This window comes from Micropterus salmoides, unplaced genomic scaffold (assembly GCF_014851395.1).
Source record: "Micropterus salmoides isolate LMB-PRFRI ecotype aquatic unplaced genomic scaffold, ASM1485139v1 Ms_hic_scaffold_1, whole genome shotgun sequence".
Classification (NCBI taxonomy): Eukaryota; Metazoa; Chordata; class Actinopteri; order Centrarchiformes; family Centrarchidae; genus Micropterus; species Micropterus salmoides.
The window spans coordinates 56,822,310-56,849,399 of record NW_024040040.1 but is presented as its reverse complement, the minus strand read 5'-3'; the positions used below and the strand labels follow the sequence as shown (position 1 = coordinate 56,849,399).

General features: G+C 41.9%; 1 protein-coding gene across 1 annotated transcript in view; it reads right to left on the bottom strand.

The window, feature by feature from the left end:
- The window catches only part of LOC119887943 (receptor-type tyrosine-protein phosphatase mu-like), a gene marked incomplete at its 5' end in the record, with an annotated part of 69,740 nt that overhangs the window by 15,596 nt on the left and 27,054 nt on the right, over positions 1-27,090 (bottom strand). Inside the window, 7 exon segments of the mRNA XM_038698486.1 lie at positions 853-929; positions 4,406-4,493; positions 14,348-14,538; positions 16,487-16,498; positions 18,699-18,725; positions 20,201-20,275; positions 22,655-22,767. Of these exon segments, the coding sequence (XP_038554414.1) occupies positions 853-929; positions 4,406-4,493; positions 14,348-14,538; positions 16,487-16,498; positions 18,699-18,725; positions 20,201-20,275; positions 22,655-22,767 (583 nt within the window).

Genomic DNA, 27,090 nt, shown 5'->3' with positions numbered 1-27,090 from the left:
TTGCTCCCATATGCCCCTAAATCAATATGTGCGAAAAATTATTTATTAAGTAACTACCGTAAATACAACCAACAATATCGCCCCCACCCTGCCCGCTGCGCCGCGCCGCGCTGCTAGTGGTGGGCAGGGTGTCGATATCGATAATTATCACGATAAGTTTCAAATCTTTATTTCTTTTGAGATTAAAGGCAGATTTCTGCTACTGAGGGACCTTAACCTGATGGTTAATTGTGGTTTAAACTGGTCTTTATGGTCAACACTTGATGCCAAACAGTGGATCACTTCACAAATCAGAGGCAGAACATTCAAAACAATTATGATAAAATCTTTTTCAACACATATGCATGAGTAAACATGACTTTTTATCTAATGTTTTAATATTACACTAATACACTCATTAAAACTAGTTTCTCCTCCATGTTGTAGAAAGAGCCTGTGAAAAAAAGCTTTAACAAAATATGAAGGCCGATGCCGGGGGCCCAGATCCAAGGGCCTCCAATGGTTTCACAGCATAGTTGAACACAAGGAGAAGGAGCACACACGTGGTATAAACATGTGTATGATAAATAGTTTGCTATGGAGCCATGTGTGGGAGGGTCTGGCTCTGTGAGGTCCTTGTTTCTCCGGCCCTGAACCTGAACCTTCACAACCAAAGCCCACTTTATACTTCCCCTCACAAGGGTAGGAACACACGCGCTCGCTCTCAGCAGAGACATCTCCTCTGTCTGTGTTTACAGAGTAAACAGCAACCAACACCGCCTGGTGACCACCGTCGCCATGGAAACACAATCCACCAGGACGTTTCAGGTCGACCTTTAGAGGAACAAAAGAAGTAAACTGTGTGTTACTCACGTCCACATAGTTGGCGTTGATGTAGTCAGAGCCGCTCTCTCCGTCCTGAGGCTGCAGACGCACACGGGAGTGGTCGTCTGACACACACACGCGCACACACACACACACACACACACGCGCGCACACACACACGCACGCGCGCACACACACACACACACACACACACACACACACACACACACACACGCACGCACACACGCACACACACACAGTGTTAATTGGCCGGCTTGTTGTCGTGGTGAAGCTGAATATAATCACCTCTAATTAGCTTCTGCTGAACAAATGATCTAATAATAAATTAATAACCACTTCATTACATTCATTCTACTAAATGATATAAATAAATCTGAATCTGTGTGTGTGTTAGAACTGTTGTGTTTTGTACGCATACATTATTCATTTTCACAATTTCTTCTTCTGGAAAACAAAATAATTTATATCCTAATAGAACAAGAAATAAATGCAAGAAATAAAATACAAATGAAGCCTCTTTAAAGTTCTGTGTCTGACGCTGATCGTGAAACTCTTCAACCTGCAAACGTGAATTTCAAGCGTCAACATTTGATGCATTCATCAACAAAACGCACGATGATCATGGAAAATCAGAAACGAGATGAAACTGATCCACAGTATAAACTGAAACAAAATGGCGGCGCCTTGACCTGACTCTGACGATTAATCAACTATTAATTTACTTAATAGATGAATTGTTTCAGCTCTAATCTGAATTATGCAATTACAGGGCTGATGCTGTGTTTCTTTCTGCGAGTAACCCATGTAGCCGTTCGCAGACATCAGGACATTATGAAGTGCTTATTAATGTTCAGTTTGAATTCAGTACGTGTTTATACAAAGATATAAAAAGATTCAAAGTTGGGTCTGAAAGTCTGGTTTCTGGCCCACCGTCCACCTCCTTACTCACACCTTTCTGTTAAATATCCTACACCTTTAGCGTACTAATATGACGCTTCCCCAGTTCGTTAAAAACTGGCGCCAAGAGATTGTGACCATGTGTCCAGTTGTGATGACTTGGGAGTAAGAATTTGTGTATGCCACACCTTCCATTCCAGCCAATCAGAATCCAGAATTCTCATTAGCATAAAACAAAAATTAAACAATAAATAAAATATTCAGTAGTTTTTAATAATAGTTCAGTTTATACTGTTATTTCTTAGTCGTTCCATCACGGAGGGTACAGCGTACTTCTAGTTTAACTTAATTAATCCTTCATGAAGGGTTCCATAAAAATAAAGTTATTATCATTAATCAATCGTTATCTCATTAATACTCGTGTGTTTGGAGTGAAAAACAGCGAGAGGTTTAAACCTCAGTCGACCGTCAGTCTACAGAACTTTAACACGTTTAGCCCTGAGGAGTAAAAGTGCGCCGTCGTCTGAAGCTGTCAGAGTTTCAGTTCAAAGTCAAATCTACAAAACTTAAAGAAGTTAAATCAACAGACGAGTTATTTCACGAGTGCCTCCCACCAGGTCTGAGGCCTGCAGCTCATTGGCTGCCACCGCTGTTACACACACACACCGGTCACAGAGACTGGTGTGTGTGTGTGTGTGTGTGAGTGTTACTGGCTGGTGTGAACATGAAGTGAGTCCCTGCAGGCCACCGTAGCTCCCAGCATCCTCCATCACACCTCATTAGCATAATTACACCACCACAGGACAGACTCTGCGTGTGTGGATGTTCGCCAGCAGCTGAAACTGAGCAGCTGTCAACGCTAACTTTCTGGGACGTTAGCACATTAGCTTCAGCAGCTACATGATGTGTCCGTGAGACCCGGAGCTGTGTGATGATAGGAGCTGACCCCAGATCTGCCCGACGGTAACGAACCGCAGCACAAACAGCCGTGTGTTTCCTGTCTGACGCGTTCAGACACTCTGATGCGGCTGGTTTGAAGGCAGCTTCAGACTTTCTGCTCTTTGACACTGAGCTCGAATCTGGATGTTTTAGTTATTCAAAGTTGTCATAGCAACACGTCCCACAGCACAAACCCTCTAACGATGGTTTTAAAAAGTGTTTCAATAAACGCTCTCAAATTTCTACAGGTTTCCCACAGCAGAGCTTCTAACGGCGTCTGTCTGTGGAGCGGAATGTGATGCCCAGCACGTTTAACTGTCTGTAAGTGAGTAAGTAATAGTGTAAGTGTTGGAACGACACAATGAAATGTTTCATCATTCATGTTCCTGGGTGGACGTCAGGTGTATCTGCTGTTGCTCTGAAGCTCACAGACCTACTACTCTGCATTTCCAGCCCTTTATTGTAGTTCTGCGACTCCTGTATGGCAGTTTTGCATGATTCAAAGTTCAAAAATATAATTTACAGGCATCACATCTGATGAACCAGTGGTTAGGTTGTTGGTTAATTTATGGCTACAAATGCATCACTACAGACGTGTCACCCGTCTACATGTGACGGTTACATCTATGGTTAAATGTGACAGGCCGGGGGCGCACCAGACCTCTGTTTATATCCTCACATTCCCTGACTGCCACCTCTATTGTCACATCCAGTGAGACGGGTCAAGTCCCAGATCAAGACCAACAAGTCCCATGTCAAGACATGTTCTGAGCAAGGACCAAACAGTGACGAGTCAAGTTCTAATCAAGTATTATGTCCAGACCAACAAGTCCCAAGACATGTTCTAAGTCAAGACCAACAAATACCAAGTCAAGTTCCAAGTCAAGTTCCAAGTCAAGTTCTAATCAAGTCCTAAGTCCAGACCAACAAATCCCGATTCAAGTTCTAATCAAGTCCCAAGACATGTTCTAAGTCAGGCCAAACAAGTGATGATTAAAACCAACAAACCCCAAGTCAAGTTTTAAGTAAGGACCAAGAACTGACAAATCAAGATAAAGTACAAGTCAAGTTCTAATCAAGTCCCAAGTCAAGACCAACAAGTCCCAAGACATGTTCTAAGTCAGGTTCTAATCAAATCCCAATTCAAGATCCAAGTTCTGAGTCAAGTCCGAAGCCATGACCAACAAGTCCTACTTAACCAACAAACCCAACAAATCACAAGTAAAGTCCCAATTCAGTTCAAATGTTAGAGTTCATGTTCTGCACTTGTTAAGACCTAATAGTCCTAATTATACACAGTAGGAGTTTCAGTCACAAGGTGTTCTGAACAGAACAACTGCACTCCCCATAACAAACAATTTGGGGAGAATGCACGTGCCATTACACCCTAGATGTTACCATCACTATTTTCCACTGTAATCTGTAGAAAAACCAGTATACAGGGACACCTGTAGTGGCTTGGGCAGTTGTTAATGGTTCAATCATGGACATCATGAAAACTCATCTGAGGCACACAAATCATCAAGTGTTCTCCCAGTCTCACATATTAGTGTTATCTATTGTATATTAGTACTGTATGTTATCTGTATCTACAGTATCTGACTGAGCTACATGTCTGCTCTCTACCAGAACAAGGCTTCCACAGTGTCGTTGAGCTGAACCTCTGAAACACAGTCAAACAGGTTTAAATCAGTCTCTAAAACACACCTTACATCCACATTATGAATAATGTGTGGGTACATACAGGCGATGATGTTTCCGTAGCGATTCTTCATGCGGTTCTCATCCTTTTTGGCCGAATCCCACGGAGCTGACTGTCCCTCGAAAAAACTCTGAAAGGACAAAAAAAAAAACAGAGGGTTTGTTTGAAAGGAGAACAGATCCAGAATGATGAAACTCAGTGAATGACTTCATGAATAATGCAGCGGATGTGTTTGATTTCCTGTTCTCTCCCTGAACACACACACAGGCGTTAGTTTTGTGGTCAGAGCAGATGATTAAGTCCAATTATGAGAAGGAGGCTCAGAGAGAAGCCGGAGGCGTCTAAACACACACTGATGGTTGTTTTCTTACTGAGTCCAAACAGAGTAAAAGTACTCTGACTGTTCTGTGCTGAAACAACACTTTCCTCTGCGTTTATCTGTGTGCAGTTCAAAGGTTTAGTTTTGCTGGACTATCTGGCCCCATGATGGAATAGAAAACACCAGCTGAGTCGTTTTGGTATCTTTGTAGTCAATAGTTTTGTGTCTCTGTGGTAATATTTTGCATCTCTTTGTTGTTTTGTTTCTCTTTGTGGTAATATTTTGTATCTCTTTGTTGTTTTGTGTCTCTGTGGTAATATTTTGTATCTCTTTGTTGTTTTGTGTCTCTGTGGTAATATTTTGTGTCTCTTTGTTGGTTTCTGTCTCTGTGGTAATATTTTGTGTCTCTTTGTTGGTTTGTGCCTCTGTGGTAATATTTTGCATCTCTTTGTTGTTTTGTTTCTCTCTGTGGTATATATTGCGTCTCTTCATTGTTGTGTGTCTGTGGTAATATATTGCGTCTCTTTGTAGAAATATATTGCGTCTCTTTGTTGTTTTGTGTCTCTGTGGTAATATTTTGTGTCTGTTTGTTGTTTTGTGTCTCTGTGGTAATATTTTGTGTCTCTTTGTTGTTTTGTTTCTCTTTGTTGTTTTGTTTCTCTTTGTGGTAATATTTTGCATCTCTTTGTTGTTTTGTTTCTCTTTGTGGTAATATTTTGCATCTCTTTGTTGTTTTGTGTCTGTGGTAATATTTTGCGTCTCTTTGTTGTTTTGTTTCTCTTTGTGGTAATATTTTGCGTCTCTTTGTTGTTTTGTTTCTCTTTGTGGTAATATTTTGCGTCTCTTTGTTGTTTTGTGTCTGTGGTAATATTTTGTGTCTCTTTGTTTTGTTTCTCTTTGTTGTTTTGTTTCTCTTTGTGGTAATATTTTGCATCTCTTTGTTGTTTTGTTTCTCTTTGGTAATATTTGCATCTCTTTGTTGTTTGTGTCTCTGTAGTAATATTTTGTGTCTATTTGTTGATTTGTGCCTCTGTGGTAATATTTTGCGTCTCTTTGTTGTTTTGTGTCTCTGTGGTAATATATTGCGTCTCTTTGTTGTTTTGTGTCTCTTTGTGGTAATTTGCGTCTCTTCGTTGTTTGTGTGTCTGTGGTAATATTTTGTGTCTCTTTGTTGGTTTGTGTCTCTGTGGTAATATTTTGTGTCTCTTTGTTTTGTTTCTCTTTGTTGTTTTGTTTCTCTTTGTGGTAATATTTGTATCTCTTTGTTGCTTTGTGTCTCTGTGGTAATATTTGTGTCTCTTTGTTGGTTTGTGCCTCTGTGGTAATATTTTGCATCTCTTTGTTGTTTTGTGTCTCTGTGGTAATATTTTGTGTCTCTTTGTTTTGTTTCTCTTTGTTGTTTTGTTTCTCTTTGTGGTAATATTTTGCATCTCTTTGTTGTTTTGTGTCTCTGTGGTAATATTTTGCGTCTCTTTGTTGTTTGTGTCTGTGGTAATATTTTGTGTCTCTTTGTTGTTTTGTGTCTCTCTGTGGTAATATTTTGTGTCTCTTTGTTTTGTTTCTCTTTGTTGTTTTGTGTCTGTGGTAATATTTTGTGTCTCTTTGTGGGTTTGTGTCTCTGGTAATATTTTGTGTCTCTTTGTTTTGTTTCTCTTTGTTGTTTTGTGTCTGTGGTAATATTTGCGTCTCTTCGTTATTTTCTGTCTCTTTGTGGTAATATTTTGCGTCTCTTTGTTGTTTTGTGTCTCTGTGGTAATAATTTCTCTCTTTGTTGTTTTGTGTCTCTTTGAAGTTGTTTTGTGTGCTTATGATCCTTCTAGTGTCTCTTTGTAGTTGTTTAATTTTTTTCACTTCATGGTTATCGTCAACTCTTTCTTGTTTTGCAACTCTCTGAAGTCATTTTGCGTCTCTTTTAAGTAGTTTTTTGTCTCTTAGTGGTCGTTGTTTTGTCTCTTTTTGTGGTTGTTTAAATTGACAGTCAACATTTCCTTGTTCATTAAAAATGTTTCCTTATATTGATAACAGCCTTTATCCACATGTATCTGTGTATCATAACTGCTGGGTGCGTTGAGGGAGCTCACACAGACTTTGAGCCGCAGCAGGTTTCCTGGGTCGCTCATTAAAATGCCTGCAGACAGATGTGTGTGACAGCAGTCTAACAGCTCCAGACATCCATCAAACTGACAGGTGAGTGATGCCGCACACACACACAGGTCTGCATGATTGACAGTGAGGAACAAAGGGAGGAAAAAGAAAAGAATCGAAGGAACGAATGAACTAATGACTGCTGGCAGCGACTGTGTTTTCACTTCAGCTTATTTCAGACGCTGAAGCTACCTGTCCCCTTAAACCACCAACAACCTCCTGCTCTCATTGAAAAGGTCAAAGGTCATGTCTTCTATGACCTAAACAGAGGTTTGAAATCACACGGGCTTGTTCAGCTCATTCATTACACGCTGTACGATGAAACAGACGTGTTTAAGGGTGCTTAAATTAACTGAAAGCCTCTTTCAGACCTCGATGTAAGCCACAGAAACTTCAGTTGTCAGTGTGGGAAATATGCTGTGATTGGATGATTTGGTATAAACCCAGACTCTCTATGTTCTCCCAAAATAGGTTCACAGACACAGCAGACAAAAGGTTCTCTAGTAATCAGCTTCAATATGAAAGATGCTGTTTACAGTCTGTCTGCAGGCAGAAACACCACAGACATTTATTAACACAGACCGTTACTGACAGAAACCTGATGATGATGATGATGATGATGATGTCACCTCATTAAAGTATTTCAGCTGGCTAACTAGCCCGCAATTAGCTCTGACACACTTCGTGAATCTGAACGTTCAGTCACAATTTCATAAAAAGCTGATGGGCAAAACGAATCCGAACTAAATCCGAAGTTTCATTAGAGCTTTTTAACCACATCGTACGGCCATCTAAGGGAGCACGGAAACTAGATCAATGTCGGTCATCAGTCCATGCACACAAGGCTGGATTAACAATGGGGAAGAGCACGCCGCTGCCCAGGAGTCTACAGTCAGTGTTACTACGAGGGGTTAAATGAAAACAGGCGCCTCATTAACTAGTTCATACGAAGAGATGAGTTGTATAAATATTTACAGACACCAGGTGGAACCAAAGGTGGAACTGGTTGATTAACGGTAGCATGCTAATACCTGAGCTGCTGAGAGTGAAGAGTAAAAGAGGTCATTTGTACAGTCAACATCTCTGACCTGAAACCGTTGAGACGATCCTGAAGTTTAAATGGTGCAATCTGATTTAGAGAATCAGTAGTTGGAAGCAGGTTGGTCATTACTGAGAACTGAGGAGGACTTTGTGTTCAGACTGAAGGACTCATGAGGATCTGCTGCAGCCAACACATTCTCACTCCCAACTCGACACATATGATCACTTGGTCAAAACCCTTTAGGGCTCAAGTTAGCAACAATGAATATCCAATATGCATCCTGTTAGACTTTCAAAATAAAAGTACCTGTTAATGTTGTGAAACGTTACCATTTGGTTAGCTTTAGGAAAAGATCCTGGTTTGGGTTAAAATGACTACGTTACGTACGTCAGTTAACTTACATAAGTTAAGTAATGTATCTTGCGTAACTCAGGCAACGTACGTAACTTAAACATTCAGTGTTGACTTTTTGTTTCACACAGGACTCTGACACCAGTCTCCTGGTTGATAGTCTGGTTTCTGGTCCGACCCAACAGCCTCCTTACTCTGACTTTTCTTTTAAATATCCTACACCTACCTTTAGCGTACATAAATGACGCTACAGGGTTTCCCCCAGCGTGTTACGATATGATGCCAGCAGGTCTCGACCATGCGTCCATGTGTGACGAGCTGGAGGTGAGAACAGGTTTCTGCAGCTCAGTCCAGATTTAAGGAGTGTGAATTGGTTTTGGTATTTTAATTAATTTGTTTAAGAAGCTGATTCACTTCTTTAGAATATGAACTGAGAAAATTCTTTATTATTGCTCAGCGATAGAAGAAGTATCAGATCTGAAGTTAAATTTGAAAGAAAAATAATTTAATTAAATTTTACTGGAGTAGACTGTGAGAAAGTTTTGATGTTCAGTCATTAATTTGTCAGTTGCTCATTGATAATAACGAATCAATCGTGTGTGTGTTGATTTGTAACTTAATGCGGAGGTGTGTCAGACGCTGGACCTCCTTGTTCCTGCTTCTCTCAAACACCACGGACCCAAAAACAAATGAATCAAACAGCATCCTGTGAAATGTTTCCGATCAAACCAACATGCTGGTCTGGCTGCTAGCGACAGAGGGATGGAAGCTAACGTTCACTGAGGGAGGTGTACAGAAACATGGTGAGCCCCAGTCTTGTGTTAGCATTAATGCTACATTCAAGTCAGTGGTAACCATCGCTGTCTCTGAAAAACCTGTTAAACAGACAAACGTCACGGTGTGTTTGTCTTTCAAAGAAACAGGTGGTTACCGTGGTGTCTCTAACGTAATGCTAATACAAACTGAGGCTAGGTGAATCTAAGCTAACAGGCTACAGTGCTAAAGGGGTGTGTTTGTGTGTTGGGCGTTAGCTAGTGTCTAGTCTCTAATCAGGTTGACAAGAACACAGGATGTTAAGAATCTGAAAGCCAAAAAGGCGTCTTACCTCATTAAGCTGTCCAATCAGATTAATTAGTAAAGGAGAAGCATGGAGGGAGATAACAATCAGCTCACTACTGCAGCACTTTACATCAGTTATCAATAAAAGACAGGAGTCTGGTTTAAAGAAGGATTAAAACCACAAGAAAACATCTTTGGTTTCTAAATTCTAACTTTCTGGTCCAAATTTCTTTTCACATTTTGTTTTGAAAATCCAGACTTTATACTGAAAATCCTCAGAATAACACCAGAGAGTCTTTTCATGTGGCCCAGATCCTCTTCCAGAGATACTAATAAATGCTGTGCACATGATTTATTGAAATGATCAGAGTGAAAAGTCATTAAAAAACTAAAGAAAGAGCCCTCTGAGCTGCTCGCGACTCCACGAAACAACCACACAGCAGATGTTATTTAACATTAATGAAACATTCAGCGTTCATGGAATCTCTTTAAATAGTCAAACATCAGTTACATGTGTAGATAGATTACAGAAAACAAACCAAAGGTAGAACAAAAGAACAGATTTTCAATAGGATCAAAATTCAAACACATTTAATTTCCAGTATCACCAGTAGCACCAGCCCGATCTCTGCTCCGGTCAGACTTTTATTCATCTGATGAGTTCCTCATGTGCGTTAGTTCAACAGGAGGAACGGTGTGTTTGACATAAAGATAATAACTTCTAAGACATTTCTTGAAAAGAACCCAGGGGTCCAGACTGCAACCATTTGTAAGAGTGTGCAAGTTAAAGTTTCATGCGGTCGCGTTTGAGCGAGTGTGAGGTGATCATTAGCGGTGCGACCATTTCACTCGCAAATGCCCCTAAAATGCGAGCACACTGTGCGTAATCCGCCCCGCCTCTAATCATTACAGTGTGACTGGCAGCCGGACGCCTGGGCAGCTGAGGCGGTGACACAGAAGACAACAGGGAGAAGATAAGGAAGGTTTATGTTTGGCTAGCTGGATGTTTAGCTCTATCAGCTGCCTTTTGTTTAAACACAAGGTCACTTTTCAACAACCAACCAATCACAGCCTAGATGGGGTGGGTCATTAAAAATGTTTGACATGCTACAGAAAACTTTTGAATGTTGAACTCGTTATCACTTAGCATTAACGTATTAGAGACTAACCCGACCAGCATGTAGAACATTTCACTAGACAAGGATTTAATGAATAAAAACTGTCTGGATGACAGAGTAATAGTGAACTATATAGTATACTAATATATAAAATATAATCAATATAGTAACTTTTTACTAACAGTATATATTAACATATTTTTATTTAATATTGTAATATTATACTAACACACTAATTTCTCCTAGTTCCTCCTCCAGGTTATGGATCGAGCCGTGTTTTACACATAGGAGGAATTTGCTGTGGTGATAAGGTTCTACACGCAGAAAAACATACAGTCAACATAAATAAATGCAGAAATATATAAATATGGAATGGAAGCTCTATCTTGTATAAACAGTGTAAATCTGCTGTCCCCTCAAAATAACACATCACGCAGCCATTAATGTCTAAACCGCTGGCAACTAAAGTGAGGACACCCCTAAGAGAAAAGGGATCAAAGACTCAATATTCTGTGGGGCCACCATTATTCTCCAGCACTGCCTTAACCCTCATGGGCCTGGAGTTCAATTCAATTCAATTCAATTCAATTTTATTTATATAGCGCCAAATCACAACAACAGTTATCTCACAGCGCTTTTCATAAAAGAGCAGGTCTAGACCGAACTCTGTGATGATATTTACAGAAGCCCAACAGTTCCCACCAAGAGCAGCACTAGGAGACAGAGGCAAGGAAAAACTTCCTTTTAAGAGGCAGAAACCTCGAGCAGAACCATGACTCAGGGTGGGCGGCCATCTGCCTCGACCGGTTGGGGTGAGAGAGAGAGAGAGAGAGAGAGAGACAGTGTAGATCTTATGTAGAGCAACCGTTCTTTGTTTCAGATCCTCAGAGAGTTCTTTGCCATGAGGTGCCATGTTGAACTTCCAGTGAGCAGTATGAGGGAGTGTGAGAGCGATAACACCAAATTAACACACCTGCTCCCTGTTCACACCTGAGACCTGGTAACACTAACGATTCACATGACACCGGGGAGGGAAAACAGCTGATTGGGCCCAATGTGGACATTTTCACTGAGGGGTGTCCTCACTTTAGTATCCAGCGGTTTAGACATTAATGGCTGTGTGATGTGTTATTTTGAGGGGACAGCAGATTTACACACTCACTACTTTACACTGGAGCAAAGGGTCATTTCTTCAGTGTTGTGGGTCAATGTCACTGGGTCAACACAGTTTAAGCTTGAAACATTGAACTTGCAGGGGCCGATGCCCCTCCCACTTGTTATCAGGGTCACTGACTAATACTTGTACCAAAACGAAAAAAAAGGGTGCGACCAACTGAGAAAGCTGCACCAGTGCTCCCAGTGGAAAAGTTAGTCTGGAGCCAAAAGTAAAGTACACATCCACCAGATCCAGATAAAAATATTTCAGACAAACGTAAAGTTTCTTTGATACGAAGATGCAACAAGTCCACTCATTCAAATGCTTTAAGGCGGGGCTAACTTGTCATTGACAGGTCTCTACCATGGCGACCTGTTAATCAGGATAGAGGTGACTCGGATCTGCTGCTCCGTGTAAATTTAACCAGCGCCGCTGCAAAAGCTTATCAGGAGTTGGCTGCTCATTTTTCTGTTTTGTTTTAAGCATGTTTGTCGCTAGCCAAAATGAGCATTCCAGCTAATATCACAGTTAATGTGAATTACAGATGCACCTTGCTAACCAAGCTAGCTAGCTCCACCCTCTCGTCCAAATGTGGTCACGTCTGGCACCAAAAACAAAGATGGCGACGGCCAAAATACCAAACCAGAGGTAATCCATATAATCCAACGTGGGACACCACGGCGGCTACGTCAGCTTCTTTTACACAGTCTGTGATTTGGACCTTTTGGTAGCTGGAGGACGGTCTCATACTGGCAGGTATAGAACAGCAGGCGTGCAACGATACGTGCTGAAGCATGAGGCTTTAAAGATGGACTACCGAGATATGAACCGGTGTTAACTTTGGACCAAACCAGTCCACTGTCCTGGTCAGAGGTCACCGAGATGACGGAGCTTCTCCTGTAACGTCCTCTGCAGAACCTCTTCTTCAAGCCTGGACCCTCATCGAAGGGTTTACCTGCTTCCTTTCTGACTTGGAGAGTTTACAGTCTATGCAGCGCTACCTTATCTGGAAAACACCGATCACCTGATCAATCATTTATCTTGTTTACCCACACACACACACCACATTCATCTGGTATACAAACTGCAACTCCACCTTCTGAAGGTGTTTATTGTGTCTTCAGGGAGCGGCCGGTTGGTCTACATGATCAGATGGTGTGTGATTGATAACCCTGCACGGAGACAAACCGGTTCTCCAAACAAACCAGTTTGGAAACGTCGTCATTGGACAGTCAGACGGACAGAAACACTGAAGAACTCCTCACCACTAACTTTCTGCAAATGGAGGGTGAAAACACTCTGTGTGTGCGTGTGTGTGTGTGTGTGTGTGTACTCAGTATGTATAATGGATTAGCCCTGAGGGCAGCCCGCTAGCAGGCAGCCAGACCTGAACACACACACACACGTACACACATTTATACACACACAGACACACACACATATACACACACAAGCTATTCCCTGTTTTGGCCCATTAGCTGGAGGGAAGATCTATAATGTATGTCTGAGTGTGTGTGTGTGTGTGTGTGTGTGTGTGTGTGTGTTCAGGTAAGTAACATCCATTAGTAAATTTCTCCTGATGAAAACGGGTAAACATGTGGCGTGCACACACAGTGCTGCTGTTATTGAACATTTCTGTTTTCTGTCTTGTTCTTCCCTCCTCTCTCTGTCATCGCTGAAACGATTCATTGATCAATAAATTAATCAACAATATTTGAAATAATCATTAACGTCATTCATCAGTCAGCTTTTCTGTCTCAGTGAAGTGAATCTCAGTGAAGCCTCCTCAGACTTGTTGTTTCGACATTTTATGGATTAAATAATAACCGATATCTTGCGAAACTAGTTAATAGATTAATCAATAATGAAATTTATCCTTGTGTCGGTGGTTAGCTTGTTGCTGAGGTGTATTTTTAAAATGAATCCACCCATTGAAAACAGATAAACTGATCATAAAATGAATCATAGCTAGCGTTTAACGCCCTCGGAAATACATAGCCACCGTGTCCTGGTAAACAAACAGCTAGCAGCCAGGTAGCAACATGAAGCTAGCTGAACAACTGTGTAAATATTATGATGAATGTGTTTTTGTTTTTTCAGTCTGGTTTAGTAGAAGATAGAAGAGAGGTTAAATTAGGAGGGTCGTTTTCAGCCTTTTTGATGTTGGATTTATAATTAAATTGATATATCGTAGACGTCTGTGTTGTTTATAAACTCTGATAATTAATCCAACACCTCTCTGCAGCGGTGTCCATGTTGATTCCACATTCAGACTTAAGAGCACATGAACACACACTGAAGTCAGAAGAATGACTTCACAACTCAGGGAATGGGACCATCCGAGGAGCACCTGAATGCACCGTGAGCCGCTGGTTGCAATTCCCAACCGTCACCACTAGATGTCACTACATTTACATTTACTTTTATTCATTTAGCTGACACTTTTATCCAAAGCGACTTACAGTTGCTATATGTGTCAGAGGTCGCACGCCTCTGGAGCAACGAGGGGTGTCATTGTCAACATAATGGTGGTTGGGTCACAGTGGGGAATTGAACCCGGGTCTATCACACCAAAGGCATTTGTCCTATCCGTTGCACCATCACCACCCCACCACTAACACTTACACACTGAACCTTTAACATAAGTATGAAAACATGAACGCCTTCCCTTAATGAAAGAGGTCTTCATCCTGTGTGTGTCGTTCTGGGTACGCTACCCTCGACTCCAGGAAACTAGTCTATGTGCTGTTTCCAGCCATAAATAACTGAGTGAGTTTGTGTGCATCCTCCTCACCTCGTACTCCTCCTTGAAGCCGTAACCTTCGGCGCATTTCATCTGGGTGATGTGCTGCAGCAGGTCGGCCACTCGGATGGCCGGATGCAGCTGACCCGTCTGATAGGGCAGCGCCTCGCGCTCCGACTCCCTCTGCTTGTAGTGGGACTGGACCAGGCTGCTGGTTTCACTGGTCATAGTGTGACTGTCGTCTGGAGGAGGAACAGAATATGACAAACAGGTCAGACTGAGGCTGTAGCCAGAGGACCGCTGGACAGACAGACAGTCAGAACCGTGTGATGCAGATATGATGTTCATGTTGGATGGCATGGACTCGACGGGAATTCACTTTTGTCTCCTTTCGTTTAGGTACATTTATAGAAAAAAAAAAGTCTTCAGTTATTTGTCCAAGTAAAGGTTAAAATCAAGGGCAGCTGGACTTGGCTGAAGATACTGGAAGACGTTTCGTCGTTTGGACGAGAGACTAAAGTTCTGACAAAGGTTCTGGCGAACTGAAGAAGACTCTTGGATGAGAGACAAAACGTCCTCAAGTATCTTTAACCAAGTCCAGCTGCCCTTTCCTTGGATAACTATGACCTGGATGACAGAGAACCTGCACAGACATCTTCAGACACCTTCTGGGCCGACACTGTACAGACGAAGCCTGGTTTTAGCTCTGTATTGTTGGTCCCAGACTTAATTCAGAATCAGACCAAACTTCCACCAGATTATCTGTCGCCTCGTGTTCGAGACGAATTCCCAGAGCAGTCGCCTCTGATTTCTGGTAGGTTGGACTCTTTGGGCAGTTTGAAAAGTCCTTATCCGAGTTCCCAACATGGCTGCTGTTACCTGTTGTAACCTGTAGAAAGTAGGGCTGTTTTTTTTTAGCTGTATCCGCATGCAGGAGTAAATCTGCTTACTGTATTCGAATCCCTCGTAAAATCGAATTAACTTTCAACATTTAAAAGCAGCGGGAGTTAAAAATAATAAATAAATAACTCAAACTGGGATTTAGGTCTTTTTATCTGGATCTCTTTAGCTTTTAATTGATCATCTTAAAATATTGATCTGATTGATTGATAAACCTTTGGGTTAGGATTAGCAAGCCAGCAGCTCTCATGATCAATGAACCTGATCTTGTTTGCTGGTCTGAAAGCTGATTTAAAACATAAAAACCTTTAAAATATGTCATTTAATGTAAAATCTATAAACAATATTACAACATCTGCACAACAACGTCCCACTTCCTGTGTAGACAGGAAGTAAAGAGACAAAAGGGTGTTACAGCTTCAGATGTGTTGTTACCACAACAACCCTAGTGCATCAGATCACATGACTGGAGAGAGGATGGTGATTGGTGCTGGTTTCTTTTCACACTGCCGCCGCAGCTATCAATCACGGATCAATAATCTGATCCAACAAAAGGACTTCCAATCAAACCAATCTATTATATGAATCAGTTGCTGGTCCAGACCCAGTACAGGTCCTGGACCCATTACTGGTCCAGACCCAGCACAGCATGGTCTCAGTACTGACACTGGTCCCAGTACTGGTCTAGACCCAGTACAGCATGATCTCAGTACTGGTACTGGTCCCAGTACTGGTCCAGATGTGGTCCAGGTTCTCGGAGCTGCAGTGTGGAGAGAGCAGAGTTCAGAGTCCTGGAACAAAACAAACCTCTCTGGTGAACCGTTTACTGACATATGACCCAGGGACATCCAGGACTCTGACGTGAACATTTCAACAAAGACTCGATGGACAAACCTTCCACTACACTTTCTAACTCTGCTCTTATTGGCTAGCCTGGAGGCTGACTGACCAATCTGAAACTCTCTATCCCAAACAGCCCAACCAATCAAGGCGAGGGCGAGGAGATGGGCAATTTGATGGAGGTGGCGGTTTGTGGAGGACGGGTGAGACAACCACAACAATGACAACAGCAACCAATCAGAAAAAAGAGAGATGGGCAGAGCTGAAAACTGATTGGTTCGAGGTGAAATGGTGGGAGGAGTTGGGGAAAGTGATGTCACAATTTCACATGGGGGTTAAAATGAGGCTAATTGATGACAACAGCGGGTGGTGGGTGCGGCTCCATGCGCAGTGGTGACAGACACCCCCCAACATGAGTCCCGCCCCTTATCCCCAAATTTAACCACTTACCATTAATGGGCACTTTACACAGAGAAAGATAGAAGAGAAGAAGAAGAGAGAGGAGACAGGGTATAAGCAACAACTTTAGCTTTAGCCTGCTACTGCTAACACACAGCTAGCATGAATCAAACAGCAACTAGCACTGTCTATGTGAACTTGTCACAACTAGCAGCAACCGCCTAGGCTAACCTAGCTAACCCGGCTAACCTGGCTAACTGGACCCTAAACGTAGGACTCCTCAGCTAACGTCCCAACCCCCGGCCTGAAGACAGATCAGCTAGGAGAGAGGACAAACAGGAACCTAAGCAACAGTTTGCTTCAACGTTCCTTCACTTGGACATTAAACTAGCCTAGCAGCACATGTAGCGCAGCAGTTAGCATCCGATTTTGGTTCACTTTCCACGAGCAAAACACAGATCAGCAGTCTGTTCTTGATTTATTTCAGAGTTTATATATCGTCTAGATCAGTCTCATTATTTTTGTAACCCTGTTTATTAGAAATTAATTTGTTTGTTAGTTTTTTCACCTGTTGTCGATTTAGATAAACACTTTGGTTAGGCTTCAGGAAACATGATCCCTTCAATGTTATTAAAGTCAACCTCTGTCACAGTTTTGGGGTTTTGTTTCCTGTTTTGTTTTGAAGTTACCAGTCCTTGTTCCTGCCTGTGTCTTCCCTGTTGCTTACCTGATCTGTCTCACCTGTATTAATCAGCCTGCCTGCTTGAGTTGGTATATATAGTCCGTGTTTCCTTCCTGGTTTTGTAGGACCGTCTGTCTTTCTCTTTTTGGATTACTGTGTTATTTCTGTTTGAGTCTGAATTGAGTCCTGCCTGTCTCTTACTGTGGATTTGTTTGGTCTTAAGTTTCGGACTTGACTGATGTTTAGTTCCTTGCATCCCAGCTGTGTTGGTTTATTCACCAGTATTTCTGGGTTTGGGTCCAATAATATGTTCAGTGTTCCTAACTTTGATTTAAAAAACATAATTAAGGCGCATTACATTTGCTGTCACAGTTTAATGTTTTTTGTTTAACCATATGATTTAGGGATCTTTAAAAATTGTGACCAAGATATGACACTGTTTCTAAATTCCCTCACATTTGACATCTACTTTGACTTCATGTTATTGATTAATAAAAATTTAAATAATCTTTATTTACAGGCCTGCTTTGGGGGAATATTCATATGAAATCCTATAAAATAAAATACAGACGAATGAACCAGAGACTATGCAGATCTTTGGTTTTAGTTGTCAACACCTTTTCAGCTGTGTCCTGTTCTTCTTCTGTTTGTGATTAAAGGTACGATATTTGGAACAGACACGGGAGGTTAAGCTGGTTTAGCACAGCATTCTTGATTTGTTTGTTTGACTTAGCTTAGCTTCCTGCTCATTTTGTGTTAAATAAAAATAATCTGAAAATCAACAAACGTCTGCAACATCCAAGAATCACAACCAAGACGTCCAGAGTGTAAAAGAAGCTGCTAGCAGGCCCTCTGACTGACTCTGGTTTTAAATGGTTAGTTTGTTTTCCTCCCCCCAGTCCACGTGGGCGTGTTGTGTCCATGCAGAGGTTGGAGGTCACAGACAGACGTGACGTCAACACGACACGCAGGAATGTTGTGGATGTGGGGATGGAGTGAAGCCCACCGTTGTTTAAAAAAATAAAAAATAAAAAATAAATAAATGTTAAAATAATAAAAACACATTTAAAACATACTAAAAATTATATTTATTTTTGAAATAAAAAATAAATTACAAAATTGTTTAAAAAACAAACAAAATGAATAACTAAGATTTTAAATTAAAATTCAATAATAAAATTGGAAAAACAAATTTATCAGAAAGGAAAACTTAAAGCAAAATCTCTTTAAGGGCTAATCAATATAGAATTATTATTAAAATTAAATCAATATATTAATTAAAGATGGAGGATTTGGAGAATAAAAATAAAACTTTAAACAAAATACTTTTAAATATTTTGAACATAAAAAAACAGAAGAACTAAAAGCAGCCGAACAAGAAGCAAGCAGGGATGGATGGAAGCCAAAATATCACTCTCTCTTTCTCATTCTCTCCATCCTCATCTCCATCCTTTCACCTGTCTTCTCTGTCTCACCTGTCTGTCCACTCCCTGTCTGTCTATCTACTTCCTGTCTGTCTACCTGTGCAGGTTGTTGGGGTTTTTTTTGTCCTACAGAGGAAAGAAAGGAAAAGTGTCTCACCCAGAATGGCCGTCGGTACGAAGGGATCTACCGTCAGGACACATCAGCAGCAGACAGAGACACAAAGAGAAAGACACAGGTCAAAGGGAAAAGAAAAGAAGAAGGAAATGTCAGCCCCCCATATCTGTGTGTACGTATCCAGCTGATTTGGCTGAATGTCGGTACACTCGGCTGAACGTCGGCACACTCGGCTGAATATCAGAACACTCTGCTGAACGTTGGCACACTTGGCTGAACGTCGGCACATTCTTATGAACGTCGGCACACTTGGCTGAACATCAGTACACTTGGCCGAACGTCGGTACACTCGGCTGATTGTCGACACACTCGCCTGAATGTCGGCTGAATGTTGGGACATTCTTATGAACGTTGGCAGACATGGCTGAACATCGGTACACTCGGCTGAACGTCGGTACACTCGGCTGAATATCAGAACACTCTGCTGAACGTTGGCACACTTGGCTGAATGTCGGCACACTCAGCTGAACATCAGCACACTCTGCTGAATTTGAGGACACTCGGCTGAATGTCGGCACACTCAGCTGAACATCAGCACACTTTGCTGAATTTCAGGACACTTGGCTGAACGTCGGCACACTCGGCTGAATTTGAGGACACTCGGCTGAATGTCGGCACACTCAGCTGAACATCAGCACACTCTGCTGAATTTCAGGACACTTGGCTGAACGTCGGCACACTCGTTCTGAGTTCTGGTACGAGAGGACCAGACGTGAGCAGGATTTGAGTGTATTCCAACCAGGCTGTGGTAAGTTTTGGGGATGTGAACCCATTTTAGCACCTCCAGCAGCACCACTCGGCCCAGCTTTGGCAAAGTATTGGCGCCTCACCAATGTCCTTCGACTGATCATCAGCTGACACGTCTCGTTTGATCTGTGTTCACCATCAGACACATCATCCAGATACACGAGAAACTGGAAACATTAACCCCAATAAACCCAGAACGAGGATTATTATTTCCTTTGGATTTAGCTGATAGTGTATACAGACCTTTTCTACAGATGACAGTTTGTGCTGCTTGTATTGATTTCTTAGACTCTTATCTGAAGATGAGAATTTATTTCAGTGAAGATGTTTTTTAGTTTAAGCTCCATTCAGAGTTTGTTCCTGTCGGTCTGCGCTGACGTTAACATCACCTGCTCTGGTCAGTAATGATGACATCCACACTGACCTCCGGTCTCTCTGTGACCTGGCTGCTCCTACTGGACTTTAAATCCTGTTCTCATGTTTTAAAGTGGATTTTTTTCCTTCTGCTGCATTTTATCAGCGGAGACTGAAGGAGGGTGATTGGCCAGCATTCACAGTGTACCCCTGGGAGAAAGACAGCTGCCTCACTGAGATACTGAAGGAACCTTAAAACATGAAGGTTCTAAGGACGTTCTGCAGCGTCTCTCTCTGGTTTTCTAAGCTGATATCTGGTTGTTTGTTCTGGAGAGCAGCTCAAACAAACTGTTCTGTTTGGAAAATAAAAGCGGCGTTGTTACCTGGGTAGTAGGAGTTGGGGACGGTGGTGCTGATGGTGTTTGACTTCAGGGTGAAGGAGGACGGAGACGACACAGCTGGACAGAGAAACAACAGACACAACCTTAATGTCTCCTAAAGACGTGGACATCACTGTCCTGCAGCCACACATGTAGATTAATCCGCCGCTGAAGATAGAACTACTTCCTCCAGCTAAACCCTGAAACAGACTTTGTGTTATTGTTGCTCAACATGTGTCGGACCAGGTTTATTAAAAACCTTGGATTAGATCTCGTTAAGGAGGATGAATATTAAACACCAGCAGCATGAGAGGAAAGCGCTCCAACATAAAGAGAAACAGGAGAAGAAGAGAAGCAGAGTAAGACTGGAGGAGCTCAGAGGAGGTGAAAGCCTGAGGGAAGGTCGACTCCTCCGTCCTCTAAACCTCCATCATCCCTCCATCAGCCGGCTCTCTCCCCTCCGGCTGCCTCTCTGACAGTCCGTCACTTCATGATAAAACATTCGGTCATATCACCTGCAGTCACATCGTCTCTTTGGGTTCTGAATATTAAACTGCAGAGAGCCGCTGCTCTGGAGACCACGGCGAACGGATTATTTATTCATCAGTGTTTACAGACAGACAGACTCTCTGATCCTGAATATTATAGACAGACTTCGTTCATTCTTCTCTTTCATCTCGTGTCGATTTCATCTCAGTAATCTTTTTCTTTTCACGTTCTTCTGTCATTTCTCTGCTCTCTCATGTCGACACGCTCTCACTCGTCACATATGGATGCTGCGTCAACAACCCTGGCGTCGCTTTTTGACGCCCTGGGTAGCTTTGTTTTTGCAAATGTAGGACTCCACGGTCAAGTTAGCAACAATAAATAAAAGTACATTTTAACGTTGTGAAAACATCGTGGTTTGGGTTAAAATAACTATGTGACTTTACTTAAGTTAAGTTACGATACTAAGTAACCTAACCTAACCTACGCATCATAAAACTTTGATTAACCACATGGACCCTGCCACCTATTTCCAGGAAAAACGCCTAAAATAACAAACCCGAAAAAAATCAGTAATATCTCCTCGACCATCAGGCCTAGATGCATAATTCGGATCTCCTTTGATGCAATACAGAAAAAATATATTTTCATCCTCGCCTGGTAAAAAAACCTATACTTTAATGCAATAAACCATCATAAGGTAGATTATAATGCACCTGAATATCTTCTAATACACATGGAACACAACTGTAACTGTAAATCTGAAGAAAAGAAACTGATTTACAACAGTTATTACACAATCTTTCAAAAACATACCAGGCGATTGTCCATGTTTTGGCCATATTTACTGTTTCTATGTTCACTTTTATTGGGAGTTATCTTTAAAACACTATTTCTATAACAATAATAATAATAAATGATTAAAAACAGTCAATATTCCTGTGACCAAAAGCACTCACACGCTTTACAGGCCACAGCTTGAGAACAGAACATCCTACAGGGCTGTAAGCGGTCTTTGTATTGAAGAGAATCAAATCGATTGATATCCTGCATGTCTGTGTAGCTCCTACAGGTCGCCAGCAGAGGCCGATAAAGACCCTCTCCGCCAAAGCAAACTCTTCTTCTCTACTTCAATCTGAGCTAAGGCGACCTCACCAAGATGGCGGCCCGCCAGACGGCCTCTGTTGACACAAAGGACCGCTGTTTTTGGACGGAAAACATGAGAACAACGAAAATCGATGGGCAGGTCCGGTACCACATGGTTAATAGTCCGGGCTTTTATTTGCTAAAATCCCTGAACAGACCCGGCCTATATTTGGGACAGGCCTTTAATTCTTTTCGCAAAGATGTGAAATAGACATCAAATAAATTCTGATAGCAAATAACATATCAATTACAAATCATTCATTTCATCTAGCTCCGAACAGACAGCTTCTTTTATTTTGTAAGCAGCAAGGTACCGAAAACCAGCGTAGCCAACAGCACGGCGCAGGAAGCAGAGACACGTGTGGGAGGAGTTAGCAGACGGAGAACGGACTCATTCAGACTTTGCGACCGCCTCAAAGGTCAGAAGTCACCACAGTTTTTTATCCATGCCGGTGAATCTGAGTGAGTCCGACTTTGCTGTTACCGCCTGTCCACACTGTCTGTCTGTGTTCCTGATCTGAGCAGCAGAAGCAGCTAAAGAGGCGAGCCGACGCCCTTTAAGATGTTTTACACATCCAACTATTTTCAACGTAACTTTTGTCACGTAAAACGTTTGCTTTGTTTTTTTCTAACCTCCATTTTTATCTCGTGTTACTCATCTCATCTGTCTCATTCGTCCTCTCTTTGTGTTGTCTCATCCTGTTTGTCTCTTCTTTTGTCTCCTCACACCTCTCTCCTCTTGTCTCACCCGTGTCCCTCGTCTTTATTAACTCCTCCCGTCTTTTCTCATCTCGTCTCTGTAAGTTAAATTAAACGTGTACTCACTGCGTCCGTTCAGCGTGTGCGTGTCCACCATGGTTGTGTGTTGGGAGCTGTTGACCATCAGAGTCATTTCCTGTCTGGAGCTCAGAGTTTCCTTCCTCTTCTTCGCCAACTTCCTGTAGAGACGGGAAACAAACACACAGCAGTAAGTCCGTGTCACTGCTCGTTGTTTTCTGGGTGTGTTTACAGTGTACACAGAACACACAGGGCCCCTGAACGCACCACCAACCTAACCTGCATGCAGTGTGGCCTTCACTGACCGCGGGACGCTTCACCTCAGCCGTTTTATCTTCACATAAGACGCAACACATCTCACCTCCGACACCTTTACCTGTTCGCCATCACCGCCCTGCTGGTGATGTGTTATAATAATGATAATGAATCCTGAAAAGTTTATGAGACAGATTTTATTATTTGGCTGAAAACCTTGAAGTTTGTCCGAGCATTTCAGGGTTAAAGGCGCAACGTGAACGACTTGCAAGATGGCCAACAACATTATTTTAGGGACCGAGCAGTTGGGGGCCCAGCGGGTGGGGAGGCAGCAGGGACTGCCAGAGGGCCTTTACAGTTGTGTCTGTTGGCGACTGGTGGCAGAGACGCTGTTAGAGGTTCTCTGGAGGAGCCGGGAATCGAACCAGGAACCTTCCGAGCCCGTTACTAGACGACCGCTCGACCTGCTGAGCCAGAAAACGTTCCTTTCTGTCTGTTAAGGCGGCACGAGCAGATTATAATATGATTTATCTCAGTTAAGGTGGAATGATTAGGAGTTTATTTTCATGTTAAGGTGGTATTAGAGGGCTCTAAAGTTTGCATTGTAGAATTTTAAGGAGTTTAATCTGTTTTAAGGTGGTAGTACTTTAAGGTATTTTATTAGTTTTAAGGGTGTACGGTCACTAAGGTGTCATCAGCAAGTTGTAATTTTTTTTGCATTTAAGGTGGTATAAATGGAGTTATGACTTTCTTTGACTCCATTGCTCACTAAATGGTTCTAAATGGTGTGTTGTCTGTCTGTTAAGGTGGTACAAGGAGATTACAAGACGTTTTATTTCTGAGTTAAAGTGGTGTAAGTGAGCTTTTTAAGGTGGTATACGGGGTTGTGTTTTTCTGCTAAGGTTATTCAGTAGGAGTTTAAGGTGGTATGACTGCTGGAGTTGCTTTAATGAGCTGGAACTAAAGTGGAGATGGGACTGTGAACGTTCTGCTGTAATTGCGGTTGTAAATTTAATAAAATTAGTTCTGCTGTTAAAATATATGAGCCAGAAAAAAATCACACACACTGTCTGTGTGATTCACGTCCGATTCAGTGAGAAACACTGAGCATCTTGATCAAACTCTTTCCTGTTTCTCTGCTCTGATCTGAGTTTTTACAGAAAAGGAGGCCTCACACAAAGATCTGGATCCAGAGGATCAGAGCTGCTGCAGGGCTCCTCCACAGTCCGTCAGTGTTGCTGATGACCGACAGCAACAAAAATGGATTTTTTGCAGCGATCCAGGACTGTCGGACCTGTTATTTGGAGAAACGTCTGAGCAGGAATTCTGCCTCATGGTGCTGCTTCCTGCCCGCAGAACATGGCCACTGTCTTCCATACCGGTTGGAGAGTAGCAGGAGTGTATCTGTGAAATAACAGCACCAGAGGAGTATCCTCGAGACTGTTAGAGCCAGCAAAGGCTTCATGTGACCTGCAGGCAGCTGTGGATGGAAAAGGTCTTCTCTGTGACGTGTGTGTTGGCATGAACCAAGAGTCCTACACCATCACATGTGTGGGAAGTCAGAACAAAGTGACCGTCTCAGGCTGTGACGTTGGGCATCACCTGACCCGGCACGCCTCATGACGCCCTGTTCGGATGCTGGCAGACTGACCCTGAACACCGAGAGACGTCTTTCTGGAGATAAAGAGGACGATGAGAGGGCTGCAGGCTGGAGCCGTGTGCTTCGTAACGTGGTTTCACTGCAGACAGGAAACATCCAGCCTCCTGTTCAGCCATCACAGCTCCACCACTGAGGGGGCGGGTGCTCTCGTGAATCTGAAGCATGTCTGTTTAGATAATCGGTTTATTTCTTTATGTGTCCGAACAATAAGACAGTCGCAGTCAAATATTCAGACCTCCACAACTAAATCATCTGTCATCACTAACACACAGAAGTTATATACTAATGATCTAGAGCCGAAACCATTAGTTATTTAATAGGTTATTGTGTTAATCAAATAATCATTTCTTCCAAATAAAACATTGTTTCTTCTCAAATGTGAGAATTTGATTATTTTTATTTTCTTAATATTTATATCTGCTTGAGTTCTCTGTCTACATCTCCATTTAAACTATTTATCCTTTCTGTCTTATCTCTCTATCCATGGATATTTCCCTCTTTCTTTCTACCGATTAGTTTTCTCTATCGCCATCCACCTCTGTCTTTAAATCATCTCTGTACATCCGAATCTCTATGTTTATCTTTTCCCTCCGTCCATCCACCTCTTGTATAACCACTGCAGAGGAAAAAATTCCATCTTTAAACTACAAAAACATCCTTTCATCCTCCCGTCTGTCCATCTACCGTCCTCTCCACACTCACTCACGGAAAAACACTCATTTTAAAAGCTTGATGTATTTTCTCTCTTTCTATTCCGAGTGTGCGAATAAAAAAACATCCATTTGTCCGATTGCTCACAAACACACACACACACACACACACACACACACACACTGGAAAGTTTAAACCCTGACCTGAAAATGGAAAAGGAAAAAAATATATATAAATAAATATTAAAAAAAACAAGCTTTTAAACTGAAAGTAAGACATCAGTGAAAGCAGCTGTGTGTGAGTTTGTGTGTGCGCTGGGGTTAAGATGGAGGACGGTGAAAGCGCCCTGAGGCGACGCTGCCCTCCTCCTCCTCATGTCACCTATTTCTTCTTCTGTGGTTCAGTCAGACTGTAAAAACCTGCAGCGTTTCTTCTTCTCTGATTCAGACCTGAACACACAAACTCAGAGAGAGTACATCTACAACACAAAGTCTGAATTGGCTCTACAAACGTGTCTGGTTCTGGTTATAAGCAAACTAATTGAGTCTGTTTGGACTCTTTTGTTTCAAAGTGTTTCAGACCAAACCATAATCTACCCTGAAGACTACAACTACAACTACACAAAGTCACACCAAACAACTACAAACTCAAAAACAACCACAGAGACAACAAACAACTACAAAGAGACAAAAACAACCACAAAGAGACAACAAATGACTACAAAGAGACTCAAAACAACCAGAATGAGCCCATAGAGAGAACAAATGACTACAAACACTAAAAACTACCACAAAGAGACAACAAACAACCACAAAGAGACTCAAAACAAACACAAAGTCACCCCAAACAACTACAAACTCAAAAACAACAACAGAGACAACAAATGACTACAAAGAGAGTCAAAATAACCACAAAGAAACAAGCAACTACAACGAGACTTAAAACAACCAGAATGAGACCATAGAGACAACAAATGACTACAAACACTAAAAACTACCACAAAGAGACAACAAACAACTACAAAGAGACAAAAAACAACCACAAACAGACTCAAAACAACTACAAAGAGACAACGAAGAACTACAAAGAGACTCAAAACAAACACAAAGAGACTCAAAACAACCGCAAAGAGACAACAAACGACTACAAAGAGACTCAAAACAACCAGAATGAGACAACAAACGACTACAAAGAGACTCAAAACAACCAGAATGAGACCATAGAGACAACAAATGACTACAAACACTAACAACTACCACAAAGAGACAACAAACGACTACAAAGAGACTCAAAACAACCAGAATGAGACAACAAAAAACTACAAAGAGACTCAAAACAACCACAGACTACAAAGAGACTTAACAACGTTTTTATTTCCCTTATAATTAACTGAATTCTCTTCACACTCTAAACGTTTTGTTTTAATTTCCAATAATAAATGATTAAAGCACAAATAAAAATGTTTCCTCGTTTTTCATCTTGTCAAACTGTATTTCTGTCTGTATACGCCTCTCTCCGTTACCTGTAGTGCCGAGTCCACCTTTCTGACTCCAATCAGCTATCCTGACCTTTGACCTCTGCCCCCTGCACCCCCCAACACACACTATAAAGACTTGAGTGAATAGAGAGAGAGCAGCAGCACGTAACCTCACAATACCAAGAAAATCCTGCAGCAAAACAGCTTTTATATGTTTTCATGTTTGATTTGAATGGAGACTCACTCTGTGTGTGTGTGTTTCATGGCATTATCAGCGAGGTGTCGGGGGTTGACTGAACAAGCAACACTCAACATGAACACACACACGTGCATGTCAAGGCTAATCTATGCTAATCTAATGAGCGACGGCACAATGCTGTTAGCGGTAATGGATGTCAGAGTGTGTGTGTAGGTGTATCTCTCCTTGTAACAATCATTTGA